Source organism: Cinclus cinclus, chromosome 4 (genome assembly GCF_963662255.1).
Source record: "Cinclus cinclus chromosome 4, bCinCin1.1, whole genome shotgun sequence".
Taxonomy (NCBI): domain Eukaryota; kingdom Metazoa; phylum Chordata; class Aves; order Passeriformes; family Cinclidae; genus Cinclus; species Cinclus cinclus.
Window position 1 is genome coordinate 7,704,601 of NC_085049.1, and position 18,904 is coordinate 7,723,504.

The window sequence follows — 18,904 nt, forward strand, 5'->3', positions numbered from 1 at the left end:
TTTTTTTATCAGGAAAAAGAAAATCTGAAAACAGGGTTGGAGATGGACCAGTCATACTGATTCTTTTTAAATTTTCTTTAATTGCTTTCCAATTGTTAAATGAGATAATCATAGCTTTGTGCAGGTAATTCTAGAACATCATTGAAATACAGTTAAATATTTGTGAAAGCCATGATTTCCAAAGAAATCACAGTAAAAATGGCAAGAAGAAAGTCTAAATTAATTAGAAAATTTATTCATTGCCTATTATTTATGAAGCATTCGTTATCTTGTGCACACACATGCTTCAACCATATAAACCTTCCCAAATCTAGATGGACATTTTCCAGGAGACTTGCAGCATTTTAGAATAGAAAATAATGTAAAAAATACTTCACTTACAGAAATACCCCGAAAAAGAGTAAGCCTCCAGACACATTCATTCAGATGATAAAAGGGGGAGGCTGTGCTCACCCTTCCTGTTCTGGAGTGGAATAACACAAAGTGAAAGCTCTTTCCTAGGAATTTGGCTCAATAGCAAGGCTACCATACTGCAGCTGTTGAGCATCCCAAAGGCATAGGGGATACTATTAAAAAAACCCCAAACAACCAACATGCAACCAAAAAGGAAAGCAGCATTCTAACTTTTTCTTGTCCAAAAAATTATGAATGAAACACAGTTCTGAACCAGTTCACCATGTGTAAAAACTACAGTCAAACAGAACTAAAGAAAAGAAAGAATCTGTTTCTTATCTCCTAAATGAAAGCACTAAGCCTAAATACATATTCTAGTCAAATAGCCAACATGGAAGTACCATACGATTTTTCTTTTTTTTTTTTTCCAAAGGAAGAATCCCAACAACTTGCTTTCTTAAAATGGGGAAAGCTCAAAATTATTTGTTTAAAGGAGCACAGGTAGTTTGGAAATCACAGCAGCAACATGCACAGCAACAAAGTTAAAGCTTTTGTTTGTTCTTTTCTAAATCCATCTTCAGTCAAATAAAACATAATCCACATATGGCAGCATGCCAATTATGGTAGGTCTCACATTGGTTGACAAGATTTACTGAAATATTATAGTTAATAGAGATTAACTATCAGGCAATGTGCAAGGACAGCTGCTTATTCTGAACCAACCTCTTCAGATTCACTAGAAAAACAGTGTCTGGAAAGCAGGAGAGAGAGGAAAAAAAAAATACCCAATGCCATTGTGTTAAAAGAAAAGGGAAAAGATGAGGATGGACAAAAATCAGGCAGACAATACCTTGGTGAAGGTCTCCAGAAAGAACAAAGCTTTATTATATTGGATAAGCTGAACATGGCCTTATGTAAAAGAAGAAAATGCAAACACTGTTTATAACCCTTTTTTCCTAATGGTTTCTTCCTATTAACAAAATATTTCTATTTAAACAGGCTGTATAAACATTGTGTTCACCTGACTACTGAATCAAGGAAAAACTACTGCTCTTGCAGAATCATTAACATCTGCCAGGTGGACCAAGCCTTGCCCTTGTGCAAACCCTGTCACATAAAAGGCTGCAGAGGAATTGAGTCAGCCTGCACTCATGTGGGTCACATAACACTGCAAAACAACATTATTTAAAACATATATATTTTTTAATTTTAATGATTATACTGAAAAGGCTAAAGTGGGACCAATAGATAAAGTCTGCCCGGCTATTTGTCTGCAGCATTTATATATAAATATTGTTATTAAAATACTTAAATCTGTTTTAGAGTTTTTTCACAAGGTCTGAAGGCAAAGAAGCAGCAAGATTATCTCCAACTTTTGCCACATAACTTGCTCTAAGAGCTGGTTCAAAGAACCATAGTGCTAAGCTTAGCAACGTGTTAAAAGTATTCCTCAGCAGTCTATAAAAAGTTTGCTCCTATACCCATTAACATTTCCACACAACACTGTATATTTTGTCTGAATTCCTGTTGCATGTTAACAGGAGGCTCAAGAAGGAGCATTTGACTTAGAATTGTGTATTCAGTGCCAATGCTGAATTCAGCAGAGAAATTATGAAGAACCAGGCCTTTTTTTATCCCCTTTTCTAATTAACTGAGCTCTTGAATACCATTAGCAGCTCTAGAGGCACTGTAATTTTATTACTCCTTAAGAAAGATATACATAAATAGAAAAACGTAAATCTACAATTTCAGATGAGAAACAAGTACATCAGTGTAACCATGCCAGAAAAAAAAAAAAAAAAAAAAAAAAAGAAGTCCCAAACCAAAAACGTACTATGAAGGCAGTGTGTGCCCACCTCTCCCACAAGAATAAGCAGGAAATTCAAAAATCACTGTTTCCCATTTCTAACACAACCAAGCTACCACACTGCTGGCACCCAGTTCACACCCAAGCTGCCCTCCAGCACACTGGCAGACACTTCTTAAATTTTATGTTTCTTTTACCATTACTCGTGTTACACACATCCACTTCTCATTGACCAAGAATATTCCCCCCAAGTTCTTCAAGTGCAATTTTGTAGGAATCTTTTGTCCAGATTTCCCAAAATCTCACCAAACACCACACTTATTTCTGGGGCTTTCCCCTGACTAAGAAGGCACTACTGTAAATGTAACAAATGTTCTTTATAGTTTATGCTATTATACAGAAGATTTTTGATAACAGACCCAGTTATACAACTAAGCACTACTTCTAGAAAATCCAAGAAATGTGTCTAGCTCATCACTTTCCAACACTGAACTGACCTCTGGGAAGACATGGAAACTGAGGCCAGAAGCCATTAGCTTCTAGCAGATGATCTATGTCAAGTCAGTTGGAATAACTGAAGTCCAAAAACAAGTAGGTTTTGTATTAAAAGAAATAGATACTTCTGTATAAATTTAAATTTCTATAGCTATCCCTAACAGACAATAAACATAAAACAGAGATAATTATAACGCTTGAGAGCCAGCCAAAAATGCCTAATTTTGGCTGCTCATATTAGGAAAGAAAAGGAAACTATTCTGTTTTAAATTGTCCAAGTGGCAGGGGGAGGAAGCACAGGGATTTGTTTGTTTCTGTAGCACAAGTTACAAATTCCTATTCCCTTGGACTTGACTGAAACACACTATGCTTGTTCACAGCCTCTTCTTTAGACAGCTTTTTATTTAGAAGAACCACCTTCTCTGATAAAGGGATGTCAATTATTCTTCCAACATTTTTTCACTCTGAAACCTACTTTTTCAGAAAACAGGTACCTGCTCTTAAACAAAGCGTGGGGAGCAGCTGAATGTTCAGTGCTGCATTCCAATGCTGTTTCCAGACATGGAGTCCCACAATCAAGCTTAGAAGAGCAGCAGTTCTGAACTATACAAACACTAGCAAATACAGGTCAAATCTGTGAATAATGTCATTTGGCTTAAAGAAAATTCATTATGTTCAAATCTACTGTTGAACTGATATAAGTATTTAGAAGTTTATTTTCCAGACTTGTACCATGAATTTTCTGCAGGCTACAGAAGCTGTGACCCAATGAAATGTTAATTAACGGTGTCAATAAAAAGCTTCCAGAAATTTCATAGTGGATCTAAAGTGGGGCAAAGAAACAAAACTAAACTGTAAAGTATTCTGCCTTTCAGTACTTCCCTACACCTAGATGAAGTTTTATCAAGTTTTACTTTTCCTGCCCTTTAGGACTACCATATGTGAACTCTGTGGAATTCAGGCAAAGCAGAGCTTGTTCCAAAACATACAACTGATCTGTGATTTTCAGACTGGCCATTAACCACCATTTCCAGATAAATGTTCAATTTATACCAGTACACTGAAAATCGAGGTGAAAGATTAAGGGATTGGTTTTGGTTATAAACCACTGAAGCAAGGCCAGCTTGAAACACACTGCAGGTGTTTCAACACTAACAGCAGGACTCTTAAAGTATAAGCAGAGCTCCAAGATACCAGAAACAGCCTATTATTTTTTAAAAATAGCAGTCACAATTTTGTACAAGGTAAAAAAACAACGTTTTTTATAAATTACATGTCTCAAAGGTCATATTTGCAAGAATAAGTTAGCTGTTTAAAAGACTTTAAGGCTGAAAGGGAACCAAAAATCTTATCTCTCTATTAGTTGTTTCATACAGCAATTTATACTTTCAATATTCTTTGCCAAGTTGTGTAGAAGGTTTTTTTTTCTTGTTATCTGATTGTACACTAAATACAGTTAGTATACTTCCTCAGGATCAAATGTCTTCATGCTTTATTTGCCTGCATTGTAGGAATTTTAATTATCCAGGAGTGGGTTTTTTATGGGTTGCACTCCAAACAAATGGAAACATATACAGAAAGAATTTTTGTTCTTAAGGGAACAAAGTAATACTTCTATACAGAAAATGGTTAAAGTACAAGAATGAAAGCAAGACATTCAGTTCAGGTACCTCTTGCATCAGCCATGTGTCCCACAGATTCTAAAGGCAAAACCCACTTGGAACTGACCCTGACATTTGATTTGCCAGAAGCAAGAATTTCAAGCTGACGTGACTACCACCCATATTGTATCTGGGGGATTCCTCAACACATCCTTAACCCAAATCTTTTGTTTCCTCTTGCCTCAAAGTCTTCCATCTAACTTCATGTTACCCGGAACAAAAGCCACTGATTATCAAAAAAGTAAAATTAACTTCAAATAAGGATTTTAGTGCCTGGAACTGAAATTATTCAGAGTTCTGCACAGTCCTACTAGAGCATTACAGTATTACCACATTTCATTAAATAAGATTCCAGCTGATGTCTGATAATAAGCATGACTATCTTTTTTTGAACATTACACGTGTCAAGAAATGGCCTTGGGATAAAAAGGACTCCCAGAATCAAGAGGAGAATAATGAGAAAGAATGGAAACACTGCAAGCTTCTGAGCATCTCCCTAGAAAAATGCATATCAAATGGTTCCAGCCAAAGCCACAGCCAGGAATACTAACAAGTTAAAATATTACTTAAGAAGAAAAGGCCCAAGAAATGGAAGTACTGGAACCCGGAAAGATCGAGGGTCCGGGATCTCCTGCATTATAATGTCGTATCTGAACTCTCAGTTAAATTGATAAAATTACAAGCTGAAACCTAACAGCAATTAAGTGGTTTTACTTTTCTGTCATAACACATTTATCTCCAACAGGGAAATAGAAAATGATAAAGAGGAGACTGACTCACTGCCGAAATAGGAAATACAGCAAAAAAGTTAAGTGAGTCAAGCCTACAAGACTGACATCTTTCTTGGTGTCACAAAAAAAATGCTTAGCTATTACAAAGTGCATTAAAATAATGAAAACACAGGAAAATGTCTAATCTAGAAGCTGTGCCCATTACATAACATTCTGGTACAGACACAGAATGGAAGGTTAAACAATATTCCATTGTAATGATCAGCTTTATAAATGTCTCACTGACTTTCACAGAAGCAGCATGGTTCCATACACTGCTGAGCCCCAGTAGTTGTACATGGCAAAATCAGTAAGTGTAGCATGTGCAAAGAAGACATCTTCATGAGCAGAAGCTGACACATGTACACGGATAACAACAGATAACAAATGGCAAAGGTCCACATGCAGAGTAGATAAAGTCAAGAATCTCAACCCTAATTCATAGGTTAGAGAAATGTGGGATAAATAAGGCTGGGGAAATTACATTGCTCTCCTGATTACCATTCACACGTCCTTCATCTACGCAAAAATGAATGTCTAGTCTTAATGCAAATGACGTTCATTTCATCAAGATTCTAAATTAGTACCAAACGCATCACTTCTGATTTTGTGTGAAATACCATCCATGCATCCTGGCACATCACAGCTGAGTTACAGCCACATGCAGTGATGTGATGAAAAGCCATGCAGACAGTACAAACTGATACTTTTCTCCAATTTGCATTGAACGTTGTAGTGCTGTCCAGCATATGGAAAATTAGCAATCTATTTTAAACGTCTCAACTGGATGCTATAATGATTTATTTCCAGTCAGAAGTGACTACTATACTGGCAGCCAGTAAGACTCTCACAAAATGTCTGCTAGACAGCTTTATTTTTATGCACAAACCACCACATTAAGTTCACTCCCAAGTGCTTGCTCTAGAAGTAACATTACAAATCTCACACTTTAATTTTCTTAGGAGCATAAGCTACTTCATCTATCCCCATGGCCTGAAAAATTGAGTGGCCTTCTACAGTGGGATTACAACAGTGGAGGATAAAAGAAGGGCAACAAATATCATCCACCTGGACTTGTGTAAAACATGTGACATTGTCCTGCATGACACCCTTGTTGAAACCTGGAGAGACATGGACCACTCAGTGGATAAAAACTTGGCTCAATGTCCAAGTGGAGAGAAGTGATGAGTGACAACCCACAGGGGTCAATATGGTGACAGCTTTGACAGCAACATGGACAGTGGGATCAAGTGCACCCTCAGCAAGTTTGGGATGACACCAAGCTGAGTGGTGCAGTTGACATGCTGGAGGAAAGGGATATAATCCAGAGGGATCCTGACAGGCAGCTGTGTGAGAACCTCAGCAAGTTCAACAAGGCCAAACACAAGGTTCTGCAGCAGGATCACAGCAGTCTCAAGCACAAAGACAGGGTGGACAATAGATTGAAAATAGCCCTGGGGAGAAGGACTTGAGGGTGCTGGTGGACAAAAAGCTGGACACAAACCAACAGTGTGTGCCAGCAGTCCAGAAAGCCAACCACATCTTGGGCTGCATCAAAGAGATGTGACCAGCAGGTAAAGGAAGGTGATTCTTCCCCTCTGTTCTGCTGTCATGACCTCACCTAGAGTACTGCTGCCAGCTCTGGGGCTCCCAGCACAAGACAGATGTGGGTCTGGAATGAATCCAGAGAAGAGGTTTATCACAGAGCTGGTGTACCTCTCCTGCAAACACAGACTGAGAGAATCGGGGCTGTTCAACATGGAGAAGAGAAGGCTCTGGAGAGCTCTTAGAGCAGCCCTCCAGTATGTAGGGGGTGCTTACAAGAAGGTTGGAGAGGGGCTTTTTAAAAGGGCATGTAGAGACAGGATGGGGAATGGCCTTAGGATGAAGGGGTGTACACTGAGATTAGTTATTAAGAGGAAATTCCTTACTATGGGGGTACTTGGGCACTGGATCAGGCTGCCCAGAGAAGTTCTGGATTTCCCACCCCTGAAGGTGTTCAAGACCAGGCTGGATGAGGCTCTGAGTAGAAAGCTTCCTGCCCTTGGCAGGGGGATTAAAATTAGATGATCTTTAGGTCCCTTCCAGCCCTCACCATTCCATAATTCTTTGATTCTGCAATTAAGTACCTGTGCCAGTACTTACCTGCATTGCTGTGATTTGATTGCCTACTTTTAACTAAGGTGCGCTACAGAACCTCTGCATTAACTGTACTAAAAGCTACAATTCAGCTGCAGTGTGAGTCAGACTTGTTTTGCTAGAAGAGTTGTGCCAGAATGCTCTCCCAGCAAAGTCTTTGATCTGTCTCTCAGCTGTAAAACCCTTCTGACCATTCTCTCCCTCTTCACTCCATGAGGCTTCAGAACCTAAGCCAAGCACTGGGGAATCTCTGAGATTCCAGAATATTTGAGGGGGAAGGCCACTCTGCACCTATAAACTACTCTTTGCTCAATTGTTGGGGAACACTCTTTTTCTAAAATCTTCCTCTTTCCAATTTTCCTATCAGCAGCCTTGTTTTGCACTACCGTATCTGTGAGCTGATGTTAACAGATGATGACTAGATGATGACCAAGATTTGACTTGCAATCTTACTGCAGAATACAACACCCTCCACTTCTCAAAATGCAAGGCTACAGCACCAGAAGTCACACTGCAAGTACATAACAGACCATGCAAAAGCACTATCCATGACTGCCAGGAAAATGTCATTTGCATAACCAGTCATGAGGAAAGTATTTGTCCAAAAGATACATTATTTTTCTGATGCCAATCTCAAAATGCTAAAATATAAGCTGCTTAACAGTATCAGCAGCCCTGATTTGATTGAACGTATTCAAAAGATACAGAAATGTGAATCATGCGCTGAACAGGTATCCCATAACTGTATAGAAGACTTCTGAAGCAGAAGTTTGTTGCTCAAGGCATTTTTGTCATTTTGAAGACAGAAGCTGCTCGATGACCATGTGAAAAATGCAATTAAGTTCCCCAGTTTTACAGCACACATTTAAACCAAACAATGAAGTAGCTTAAACAATAAAGATGAAGTTCCCTTACGATTCACTCCTCAGTGATGAGAACAGTTGATGAAATAGTTATAAAAGGCATTCTAGTTCTTAAGTGTGGAACTGGAGAATGTGTTATGGCTACCTTGTGTTACTCCCTTGCAGAGAAAGAGTCAAACACATTCTTTCTAGCTTCTCTTAGAAAGTGATGCCCTAAGGAACTGGCAAAGATGCTTGTGTATCAGTCAATGAAAAAGAACATCTGTGCTTTTTCAAGAAAGAAAAAGGAAAGGAAAAGGCACTTCTATCTAAAAGTAAGCCAAATGATTTTCAATCTGCAAAGTCATCTTTCCTTGAATGTTATGTACACACACTGTAGCTCAGGTTTATTAAAGCTTTTTGTGAAATTGGAATGAAGTTCAAAATGTCAGATAGGAATTACAGTCATCTGTCATTGCTACTAACTAGTGTTTTAAAACACTGTCAGCTACAAGTAGGAGAAATTAATATCAAAAAGTTTTACATTAATATAGATTAAAAACCCAAACAACAAAAAAACCCCACAACTAGCAAAATAAAATGCGAAGTCTTTGCAAACACACACATTTAAGTTGTCAATACCTGAAAAGCTGCCAATGAAACCATGAGCAGAAAGTTGCTTTTGCACTACACATGCAAAATTCAATACCAGGGATCCAGACAACTCCTCAAGAAATGAAATCAATTACAATTTAATACCACCTCTAAGTCACAAAAAGGTAACCAAAGCACTGTATGTCTTAATGCTGACAAACAACATACCTCTTTATAACAATGAAGATCTTGAGTTAAATGAGATGAAGAACAATTATAATCAAAGGTGACCATAGCTGTCCTACGCCTGTCTGCTAAGCACTTATAACAAATTGGACAGCATATACTTCTAACTACCCTCATATTTATAATGCCCTTGGGTAACAACTCTGAAGCTGTAGATTACCCGAGAGCAAAACACTGACTGTCTGTAACCAAGCTTTCTCCTAGGAATGTGATTTATTTAACCAAACTCCAGGAACACATTAAGTTTTTTGGTGAAGTGTAGGGGGGAAACCAAGAGACCTGCATATCCCTGACAACAATCTCATGGATTGTCAACACAATTAATGTCCCAGTCCAAGCTACAAGTGTATAAAGGACTGACTGAACAATGGAGTCAGTCCTACTGCACCCACACCACCACATTTGATTCACAGTTTTCAAAAAGCATTATGACAAAATATTTAAAAGGGACAAGCAAGCTCATACCCTACAGCCCAGTGATGGAAAACAAGGGACTGAATAGACCAAATGCCTCTTCCTTTTATTTCTATGAAGTATTAAACCTTAGTACTAGACATTAAGTGTTTTTCCACAGAAGTGAATAGCCCAATCCCTAATTAGAATGAAGAACCTAAGCACAGGACCCTTAAGCCCAAGCTGTTCTATGAATACCCACTTCATCTTTTTAAAAATTTATTTAATGAACTTCATATCCCAACCCCAAATAACTGGGAAAAAAAGGTATCCAAAGGCTCAAAAACATAATGTGAGGATAAAAATAGTGATGAATAATTTGAAAATCCTTCAACAATATGTCAAATAACTTTTTCCAGACATAATTATTTATTGTAAGGTTGAAAGACAAACTCAATAAGGCAGTGAGAATAGATATCAGATGCTGAATCTCAATTTAGATGTAAAGTAACATCCATTTTTCTTTACACCAGTTCTGAGAAGTTACAGTGTTTTTCTGTCAAGGACAACTCTTACTTAAGAGCTTGACTTGACATTCCAAGGCCAACACTTCCAGCAGAAAGCAAAGAAAAAATATAGAGAGTACAGAAAGTCAATCAAACGGTAATCCTGTTTTATAAGTACACACATGAACACAAAGTTTTGAGCAAATATGACATAAATATTCAAAAGACTGAAAAAACGATTTGATTTAGGTGCCTTATTCTCTTGAGGACAGATCAAAAGGACTTTCAGAAGTCCTTTTACAGAAAAAGAATCTCTGTATTACAGGCCTTATTTTGCATCCAGGATCCAAAGGATCTTCCTAGACAAGAAGTCTAGAATGCAGACTGCTGGGAAAGGGCCTCTGGATAATTGAGGCATGTACAATGCCTACTGACCTCTCTCGTGTCTGTTTGGCCTTTTCCACCGATGAAAAAAAAACAAACTTTATTTTATTTATTTCCACTCTTGGAGATGTGCATTCTTAAACTGATCAATTTTCTGAAATCAATTCTCACATAAGTGTAGGTGGTATAAACTTAAAATCCTACACAACTTTACCCTCACTTAAGAAATCAGAACCCAATTTAAAAGTGCAGGATCACAGAAATATCTTCATTTTTGAAGCTACCAGTACATGAAATACTTCAAAGAGCAAAACAGACAAGATAAAGCAAAGCATCAAGTTCCCACAGGCTACAACTTCAACATTTCCTGGTTTTTTTATCTCCTCATTGATAGACAGAGTGGCCAACAAGTATTCAGCATACCTGCTCCAACTTCTTTTTCTTCTTCTTCGATGTTGTTTTTGATACTGTCATACTCCTCATCAATTGCCTGGTTGCCACGCATTTGAGACAGAATTCTCCGTGCTCTCTGAGTCTGGCCTTTCTGAATGAGCCAGCGAGGACTTTCAGGAAGAAACAGGAATCCAAGAAACTGTATAACTGCTGGTACAGCCGACAGGCCCAGCATGTACCTGGAAACAAATAAGAAAATAGATAAATACCTACTATCTGCCTACAAAAATGTGCTATGAGAAGATTCAGTTACAGCAACTCAAACTGTATTTACAAATGAAATCTCCTACTTCTCATATTCTTTCTCATTGTAAATTAAGGGAGCAATAATTATATTCTGCAGGTATTTTAGAAAACATGATCTTTCCGTCATTTCTAGAAAATCTCAGGGACATGTTGACTATTGTGCCACCTTTGACTCTAGTGCCACTCGTCCTGAGGACACTAAGACTAAATAAAAAAACTGAAATATTTCACTAGTTTGGAAACTGATAAACCCTTCAGTGACAATAATCAACAGAAAGAGAAAGCAAATGCATAGAGAAAACCAGGTACAGTTGATGACAAAAATGAGATTGAAATCCTGCTAATTGTTTCATCAACATATTAAAAACAAACAAACAAACAACAACAGAAAAAGCTGGAGAAAAATGCATAATTTGGTCAGTAGTATATATACACAGATATCTACCAGTTCTAATTTTGAAAATTTCTAACTATAAGCAGAAACACTGAAAAAAGTTAATTTCACCAGCACAGAAGCTTACACCAGATCTTTCAGAGAGTTTGCTATTAAATCTTCAGTCAGATACAGTTTTAGGTTTTAAATCAAAACTGCATTTTAGATGCCCAAGGGTTACAGCATTAAGGCTCGTTCTCAGCTGAACAGAGAATTACCACTGGTAAAAGCACAGTTATGCTTCTAAGGATCAACACCTGTGGCAACACAGGCAGGGTTATTTGCTCCATCCCAAGTGGGGGAAAAGGCTGTGAAAGACAAGCACACCAACAATTTTCATGGGTGGCTCTGGTCTATAAACATCGCATTTTTATATTTCTTCAATAAAACAATAAAAGAATTTCAGAACAATGTATAATTTTGTTCTGCTTTTTAAATCTGACCTTTTCCCATTTACTCTTCACCCAGAACCTTTTTACTTTTATTCAAGACTTTAAACAGTGCTGGGGTCACCTGCACATTATTGCAATTATCACAGGTTTCACATCAGTGGATATAATCATTAAAATACCTCCAGAAACCAGTCCCTCTGAATATTGAGGTAGCCTGTACTCATAAGCAAATTGACACCTTGACATCAGTCAGGAGATTAAGGAGATTTGCTAATCTCTCCTCCAGCTCCTCTGCCCATACCCCAGGATGTATGCTTTCACAGCTGATTCTGCAGCCTCTCACCTGGGTCTTTTCATAAAACATGCATGAGATTGCTAATTGAGCACAAAGGAGAGAATAACCATTATTGAAAACCTTATGTTAGGGAAATGAACCAAATGTATTTGTCAAGTCCAAATGTATTTTGAGTAAAAATGGAAAAATACTTTCTTAGAGGTATTTGTGGATTTAACAAATAAAAACATGGACAGTACAACAAGCAGAAAACTGGAGAATGGCTAAAACCAGAATATCCAAAAGGCAATGCAAAGAGGATGGCCATCACAGTCTTCCCATCCCCAGATGAGCCCTTAAGTTTCTTCTTAAAAACAGCCAAAATTTCCAAAGGTCATACAAGCAAAACTTGCTCTAGAAAGAGCTCAGTGACCAGCTCTCCTTCATTTGGTAACATTTTAAAAATTATATGGCTCACCATTAGTTTAAAAAAGAAAACAAATTCAAACCACAGTCTGTGGAAGGCTTATCAGCTGAGTAGTTTTCAGTCAACGTATCTAACAGTGTCCCTAATTCACTAATGCTCTCATTCCTCATTCACCAATGCTCTCATTCATTAATGGCCTCATTTATTCCTACACTCTTCCTTCTCCACAAACATTTTGGTATCTGTATACAAAATACATAGACCACTGAAGTTCACCAAATTGTAGATTCGATATTTTTACTGGAGTGATGTTTAGAAAGCCTTTTCTATTTCAAATTAAGAGTAAAACAAACTCATAGAGATTATAAACAACTGCTGTATCCTGTCAAGAGTGCATGCAAAAACATGTTTTAACACATCTAAGCATGCAGATTTAGTCCTTCAGACTCCTATTACTTAAATTTCTGCTCCTCCAAAGCCCTTTAGTCACTTAAATGCAGCAGAGCCTCCAGAAATAAGCAGCTGGGTGCCTGCAATCATCTTAGGAGGCAAAATCAATCAAGGCTCCTGGAAGTTTGATTCATACCAGTTGGACTCTATTGGACTGTTTATCACAGGCAAGACAAGAAAGAAATGTACAGACAGTGCCCTCTCACTAAAGTTACTTTCCAGTCTAGAAAATTCTGGTCAAAGTTGAGTAAAAAGAGCAGGCCAGAAAGAAAATATTTAGTTGAGAGATAACATCCATCGCATGTTCTAGAGTTGGTATAGTTTTCAGAGCAAGCCATTTTGATATAATCAATTTAGAGTAAAAGCAGACAATTTTAGACATTTCATGCAGTGAGCCAGCTTTCAGAAACCTAATATAGTTTTTTCCTATACAGATTACAAGACTTTGTGTTTGAAACCCGATGTCTAGCAGACCTGAAAAAATCCAGCATGAAATTTAATAAGTCTGCTATAACATTTGTCCTTCTCTGACATAGTGCTGCAATACTATTAAGATGGCATTAGCAGGGTTTATAAAGCTAACCTGACATAAGGGTCATGTTAAATATTTGTTTTCTTTGGTTTATTTTAATTTAATATCCAGCATTTCCAAGAACATGCACAGCCAAGAAAAATTGAAGTTCCTTGTTGTTTGTTGCAGCACTCCAGGGCTTAGCCATTTAGCCAGTAAGAGATAAAATAATTGCTGCAATGTTCCTTCTTATATGTAATCACTCAGGAGTAAACATTTATGATTTCTCTCCACCCTTTTGCTGCCCACTCCTTTCAGGTGACAGACCATCTGTATTTTTCCCTGCTCAGACTTAGGTTGCAATAAACTAGCTGAGGGCAGTACACCATCCTCAATTAACAGCTGCAGCACTGCAGCTGAAATACTTGGATACCTCATCATTGAGGTAGCCTGTTTCTTCACAGAAAGTTTGAGTTCACTCCGCTCAATCCAGCAGAGCGGCACTTGGCACAAATATAAAACACAGCTCACTGCAAAAGTCACCCAGCACGTGCCAGCAGGCTGCAGAAACAATTGCTCTTCACCACTCAACACACCGTGCTGCACTTGGAAAACTAACACTACAAATACAAGAGAAAGCTGCAAACCAGGAATAATAATGGACCACTAAGATGGGCTGCACAACTGGAGCATCTGACATAGAAGAGGCTGAAAAAACTGGGTTTGTGCTGCCCAGAAAATAGATTTTTTATTATTTAATAACATAAGCTTTTACTATAAATTTAGGCTACAATATCCTTCAATTCTGATAGATTACCCCTGCTCAGATTAAGAATATTCAAACTTCACCTCTATCTTGCACATACAGCATATTGCTTACTGGAAATTTGCCTTTTGAAAAATCAGCATGGAATTATTCTAAATGCAAAGGGCAAGCTACCTTCATAAACATCATGACAATCATTCATATTTTATTCACATTTGTGATGCATATTTACTATTCTCCCACTTTAAAGTCTAGCGAAGTCAAAAAACCTGTGCATACTGTGAATATTAAGCTTAAGCGAAAGAAGTACAGATCTATTTTGGCAAGATTTAATTATTGAAGTTCCATTTTAGTTTACAGTTTTACCACTTTCTATGTAAATTCTGTTTTACCAACAAGAATTAGAATAGCTGTCAACCAAATCACTACTGCAGCAGCTTGCTTTTAAGCAAGGAAGGCTCACAAACCTCCATCCATCCTTGGCGAGGTAGCTGAAGATTCCATCGACAACACTTGCGAAAAACTGCCCTCCAGTGATGAAGAGAGTGTTAATGGTGACTAATCTGCCTCGTAAGTGTGGTGGAGCCACTTCTGCGATGTACACTGGCACAGTCATAGATGCTACACCTACAAGAATAAATTCAGTTGCAGTTATAAAATCAAAAGAGATACTACATCGCTTCTTCATCGTAAAATACTATTTTGAGTTTGGCTGAGACAGAGTTCGTTTTCTTCATAGTAGTTAGTATAGGGCTGTGTTTTATATTTGTAGTGGAAATGGTGTTAACTATTCAGGGATGTTTTCTTCCTCCCTTACCCAGAGTCAAGGGCTGTTCTGCCTCTCACCCCACCCCACCAACGAGGCTGGGGGCACACAAGTAGTTGTGAGGGGATAGCCAGGACAGCTGACCCCAACTGATTCAAGGGTAATTCCAGACTACTATGGCATCATGCTCAATATATAGAGCTAGGGGAAAAGGAGGGAAAGGGGGGACATTCAGAGTTGTAGAGTCTGTCTTCCCCAACAGCTGTAACACATGATGGAGCCCTGCTCCCCTGCAAATGGCTCAACACCAGCTTGCCTGTGAGAATGAATTCCCTGATTTGCTTTGCTCATGTCCATGGCTTTTGCTATACCTACTAAACTGTCTTTTTTCCAAGCCACGAGTTTTCTCACTTTTACTCTTCCAGTTCTCTCCCTCACACTACCAGCAGGGAGTGAGAGAGCAGCTACACAGGGTTGAGTTGCTGACATGACAAGCAGTGACACGAACTGAGCTGGATTTGGTGCCCAGTAACTCCACAGAATACACCACCTCTCCTACCCTGAGTAACCACCTCAACAGACAGAGCCCAAAGTCACTGACTAAAGGAACTCAGTGGAATTTACAGACACTTTACAGAGGTGGTCCACAGACTGTGGGAATGATATGTGTGTATTATAGCAAAGAATGGGAGGGGGGTTCACGGGTAATAAGAATGCATTGCATATAGATGGAATAAGGGCTGGAGAATGTGCTGGTTTCAGCTGTGGTAGAGTTACTATTCTTCACAGAAGCCAGTACAGGCTACACTTTGGATTTAAACTTAGGACTTGATGTTTACAAAACTAACCCTATTCAAGGCAAAATTTGCACACACTTAAATGGAATAAGCTGGACAAATTTGATTTCTGACTTTCAAAGAATGAAAACAACAAAAATACAACTAACAAACTCTAGAAGCATACCCAAAGCAAATTTTTGCTAGCAGCTGTATTGGAATTGTAATGATACAAAGAATAATTTTCTTCAACTCACATTGCATTTACACTGAAATTAAATAAACTGATAGATATAACTATAGTTTTGAAAGAAAGAGATGCTATGATCCAAGTAAGCACACCTAAGTCAAAGTGACTAACTAAAGACATCAGGTGTTGACAAAACTCTGTTTAAAAAGAACTTTAGCATGGTTTCCACAGCCAACAAAAATAAGGCCAAGCATTATTATTATTATCATCATCATCATCATTAATATTGTGCAATTTCATTACTGTTGTAGAACAATTGCTTCTTGACTTGGTTTAAAAATATTCCGTGTGCTATTTCAAGCACAGGTTGGCTGGGTCCTGAGCAACCTGATCTAGAGAGAGGCCTCCCTGCCCATGAAGGGGGATTGGAACTAGATGATTTTTAAGGTTCCTTCCCACCAAGCTATTCTATGATTCAATGCAAAAAAACTCCATCACCATAAGGAAACAAGGACTAACACACTAAACCACAGCTGCTTTTTATTCTGTTTTAACACGGGTAATATTTCCTACTAACTATGTGATGAGTCATTTGTGCAAAATACAGAAATGTCCATGAACACAAACTGTAAAAACAGAGTTCAATAGTGTATGAAGAGCACACCTGGGTGCAGCACATGCTTTGGGGATACAAATCCCTATTTCCTTACAAGAACCAACACTGACAAGAAACAGTAATTTCTTTTGTGGTTGAAACTGGAAGTACATTGACAACAGCCACCCAAAAACTGAAGTCAGCTGAGATACAACTTGAGCACAGTGAGCACAGCCAAGCACACCATCAGACACGACACACCTTCCAGCCTGAGGCAGTTCCACCAGCTCCAAACAGACAGCACAGGCCAGTGCCACAGCCCCAGCAAGAAATGGGGTCACCTAAAAGCATGCACATTGCTCCTAAAGCACAGCTATGATTCCTGGCTTGTGTCACAGTAGAAGGGCTTCATCATGGGATGGCACAGAATTCAGCTAGTGCCCCACTGCCTGGCTGACTCACCAAACTAAGAGCAAAAAATCATCTTTAGCAACAAGGTTAGCCTGACAGGACTGTTGGGAACCTCCGAAAGCTTGAGCCAGGAATACAGATTGTTTAATAATAAAATTGCATGAGAAGATCCTTTGTTGCAATAGGTTAACACTCACAGCAGCCTCTCAGCATGATAACCCAGTTCCCAGCAGAGCCTCCCAGGACATGCCAATGCCTCTTCCTCTTATCAACTGAGCAACCAGCACAGAATAAAAATAGCAAATAAAAATGTCAGGGAGAAAAAAAAGAGCTTTAAAAATTCATTCAAACAATTTTCTAAGCCAACCAGAATGCACCATGGAAATAAGCATTCAAATAGTCCTTTGTTTATTTGACAGAGAAGTGAATTTTCAAACCCAGCCCAACATTAGGAGCATTCCTCTCCCATTATTTCACATCAGTATTTGAAATAATGGTGATTAAAGTGATGGAGACTGCACACACATAGGGCATGTCACCTCTAATGTCCATGCTTGCTTCCCCACTGCAGCGTGGCCATCTTCCCATAGGCTCCTTGGGACTGTAGGTTAAGATGTATCTTTGACATACATAATCATGTAGTGAAGATAATTTGAGAATTAAAGATGGCTGTATGTGCCTTTTACTGTAAAGCAGTTAGAAAGATGTGCACAACCAAAACCAATACAATGCTTTGTAAAAAAGCTACCTTTTACCTCCCCCTTTTCAATTAGGACTGATTCTACACAGGACCTGCAGAGGAATCTTGCTCAAAGCATGCCAGCCAAAATGCTGGCATGCTTCTCAGGCATCCAAAAAGCAGGACCACACCAATGTCCAAACCTGCAGCTCTCACTGATGTTCGGAGCATACCATCAGCCCAGATCCACTGGTAGCTGCAGCTATGGCACTGGCCTCTTACAGGTGAAACTAAAACCTGCTACATAACATAGGGATGGTATGAAAGTTACCAAGGATTTGCAAAAAGTCTTGAACAAGAGGCGTCATGACAACAGATTTATTGCTTCTGGTGCCTTCATCTCCCAAGTTGATGACTACAGGAATAAACAGAAAAGGAAGCTTGCACACCCCAACAGTCCTGTCACAAGCTAGCCAGTGATACCAGCTATTCAGCTGGCATTGATACAATAGTTGAAATTATTTATTATCAAACCTGCAATAAATAGCTCAAGATTTCTCAGAGAAACCTAAGGATTTAGAGTTATTAGTCCAAAATCACACAGAACTGCTTAGATTGCCAGAAACATTTGAAGACCATCTAGTCTAAGCACTGTTCAAGCAGGGGCAGCTAGAGCAGGCTGCCCAGAACCATGCTCAGTTAGGCCTTGACCGTCTCAACATGTGGATCTCCAACCAAAACCACTCTGTAATTCTGCAACTTCCATGCCAGCTTTCTTGCCCTGAAAAATGTCTTCACAATGTTGGTGTCTAAAACAGCTTTTATGGATTTCTATTCAGACCTTACTTCCTCTACCGTGTGTCCCAATCCTACAGGTTCAAAGCATTCAAGCAAAAATCTCAGTTGAGAAGAGACATTTGTTACATATTTTCAATTATCATTTCAATATCAAAACATGTGCTTTGTTACTTTGAGTCTGAAAGAGTGCAGCAGGAGGTCTCAGGGAACAGGAGGAGGCAATTAGGAAAGCTTTCCCAGTTCATCTGACTGCCATGCAGCAAGCATTCATACACAAAAGCAAAGTTCTTCTTGGAAAAAAACACTAGGAGTGAAAAAATGGCTATTCTGAAACCAATTAAAATAAGAGGAAAAAAAATCATATGACTTTAAAGAAATAATGTTTTAGATTCTCCAGTGTTGTTTACATTACTCATTTGCTTTTAGTTGCCTTTTAGAATACATCAATGTTCTCCAGACTTTCCTCCTCTGATTTCCATTTGAGACACTAGAACACAGGAGAGTAAG

The 18,904-nt window shown here is 38.6% G+C and overlaps 1 protein-coding gene across 1 annotated transcript in view; it reads right to left on the bottom strand.

Moving 5' to 3' along the window:
• SLC2A13 (solute carrier family 2 member 13) overlaps positions 1-18,904 on the bottom strand; it is a 134,767-nt gene that overhangs the window by 92,163 nt on the left and 23,700 nt on the right. The window contains exons 2-3 of the mRNA XM_062490788.1: positions 14,650-14,809; positions 10,654-10,862 (exon numbers count right to left, since the gene is read on the bottom strand). Of these exons, the coding sequence (XP_062346772.1) occupies positions 10,654-10,862; positions 14,650-14,809 (369 nt within the window). The remainder of the gene's footprint in view (positions 1-10,653; positions 10,863-14,649; positions 14,810-18,904) is intronic.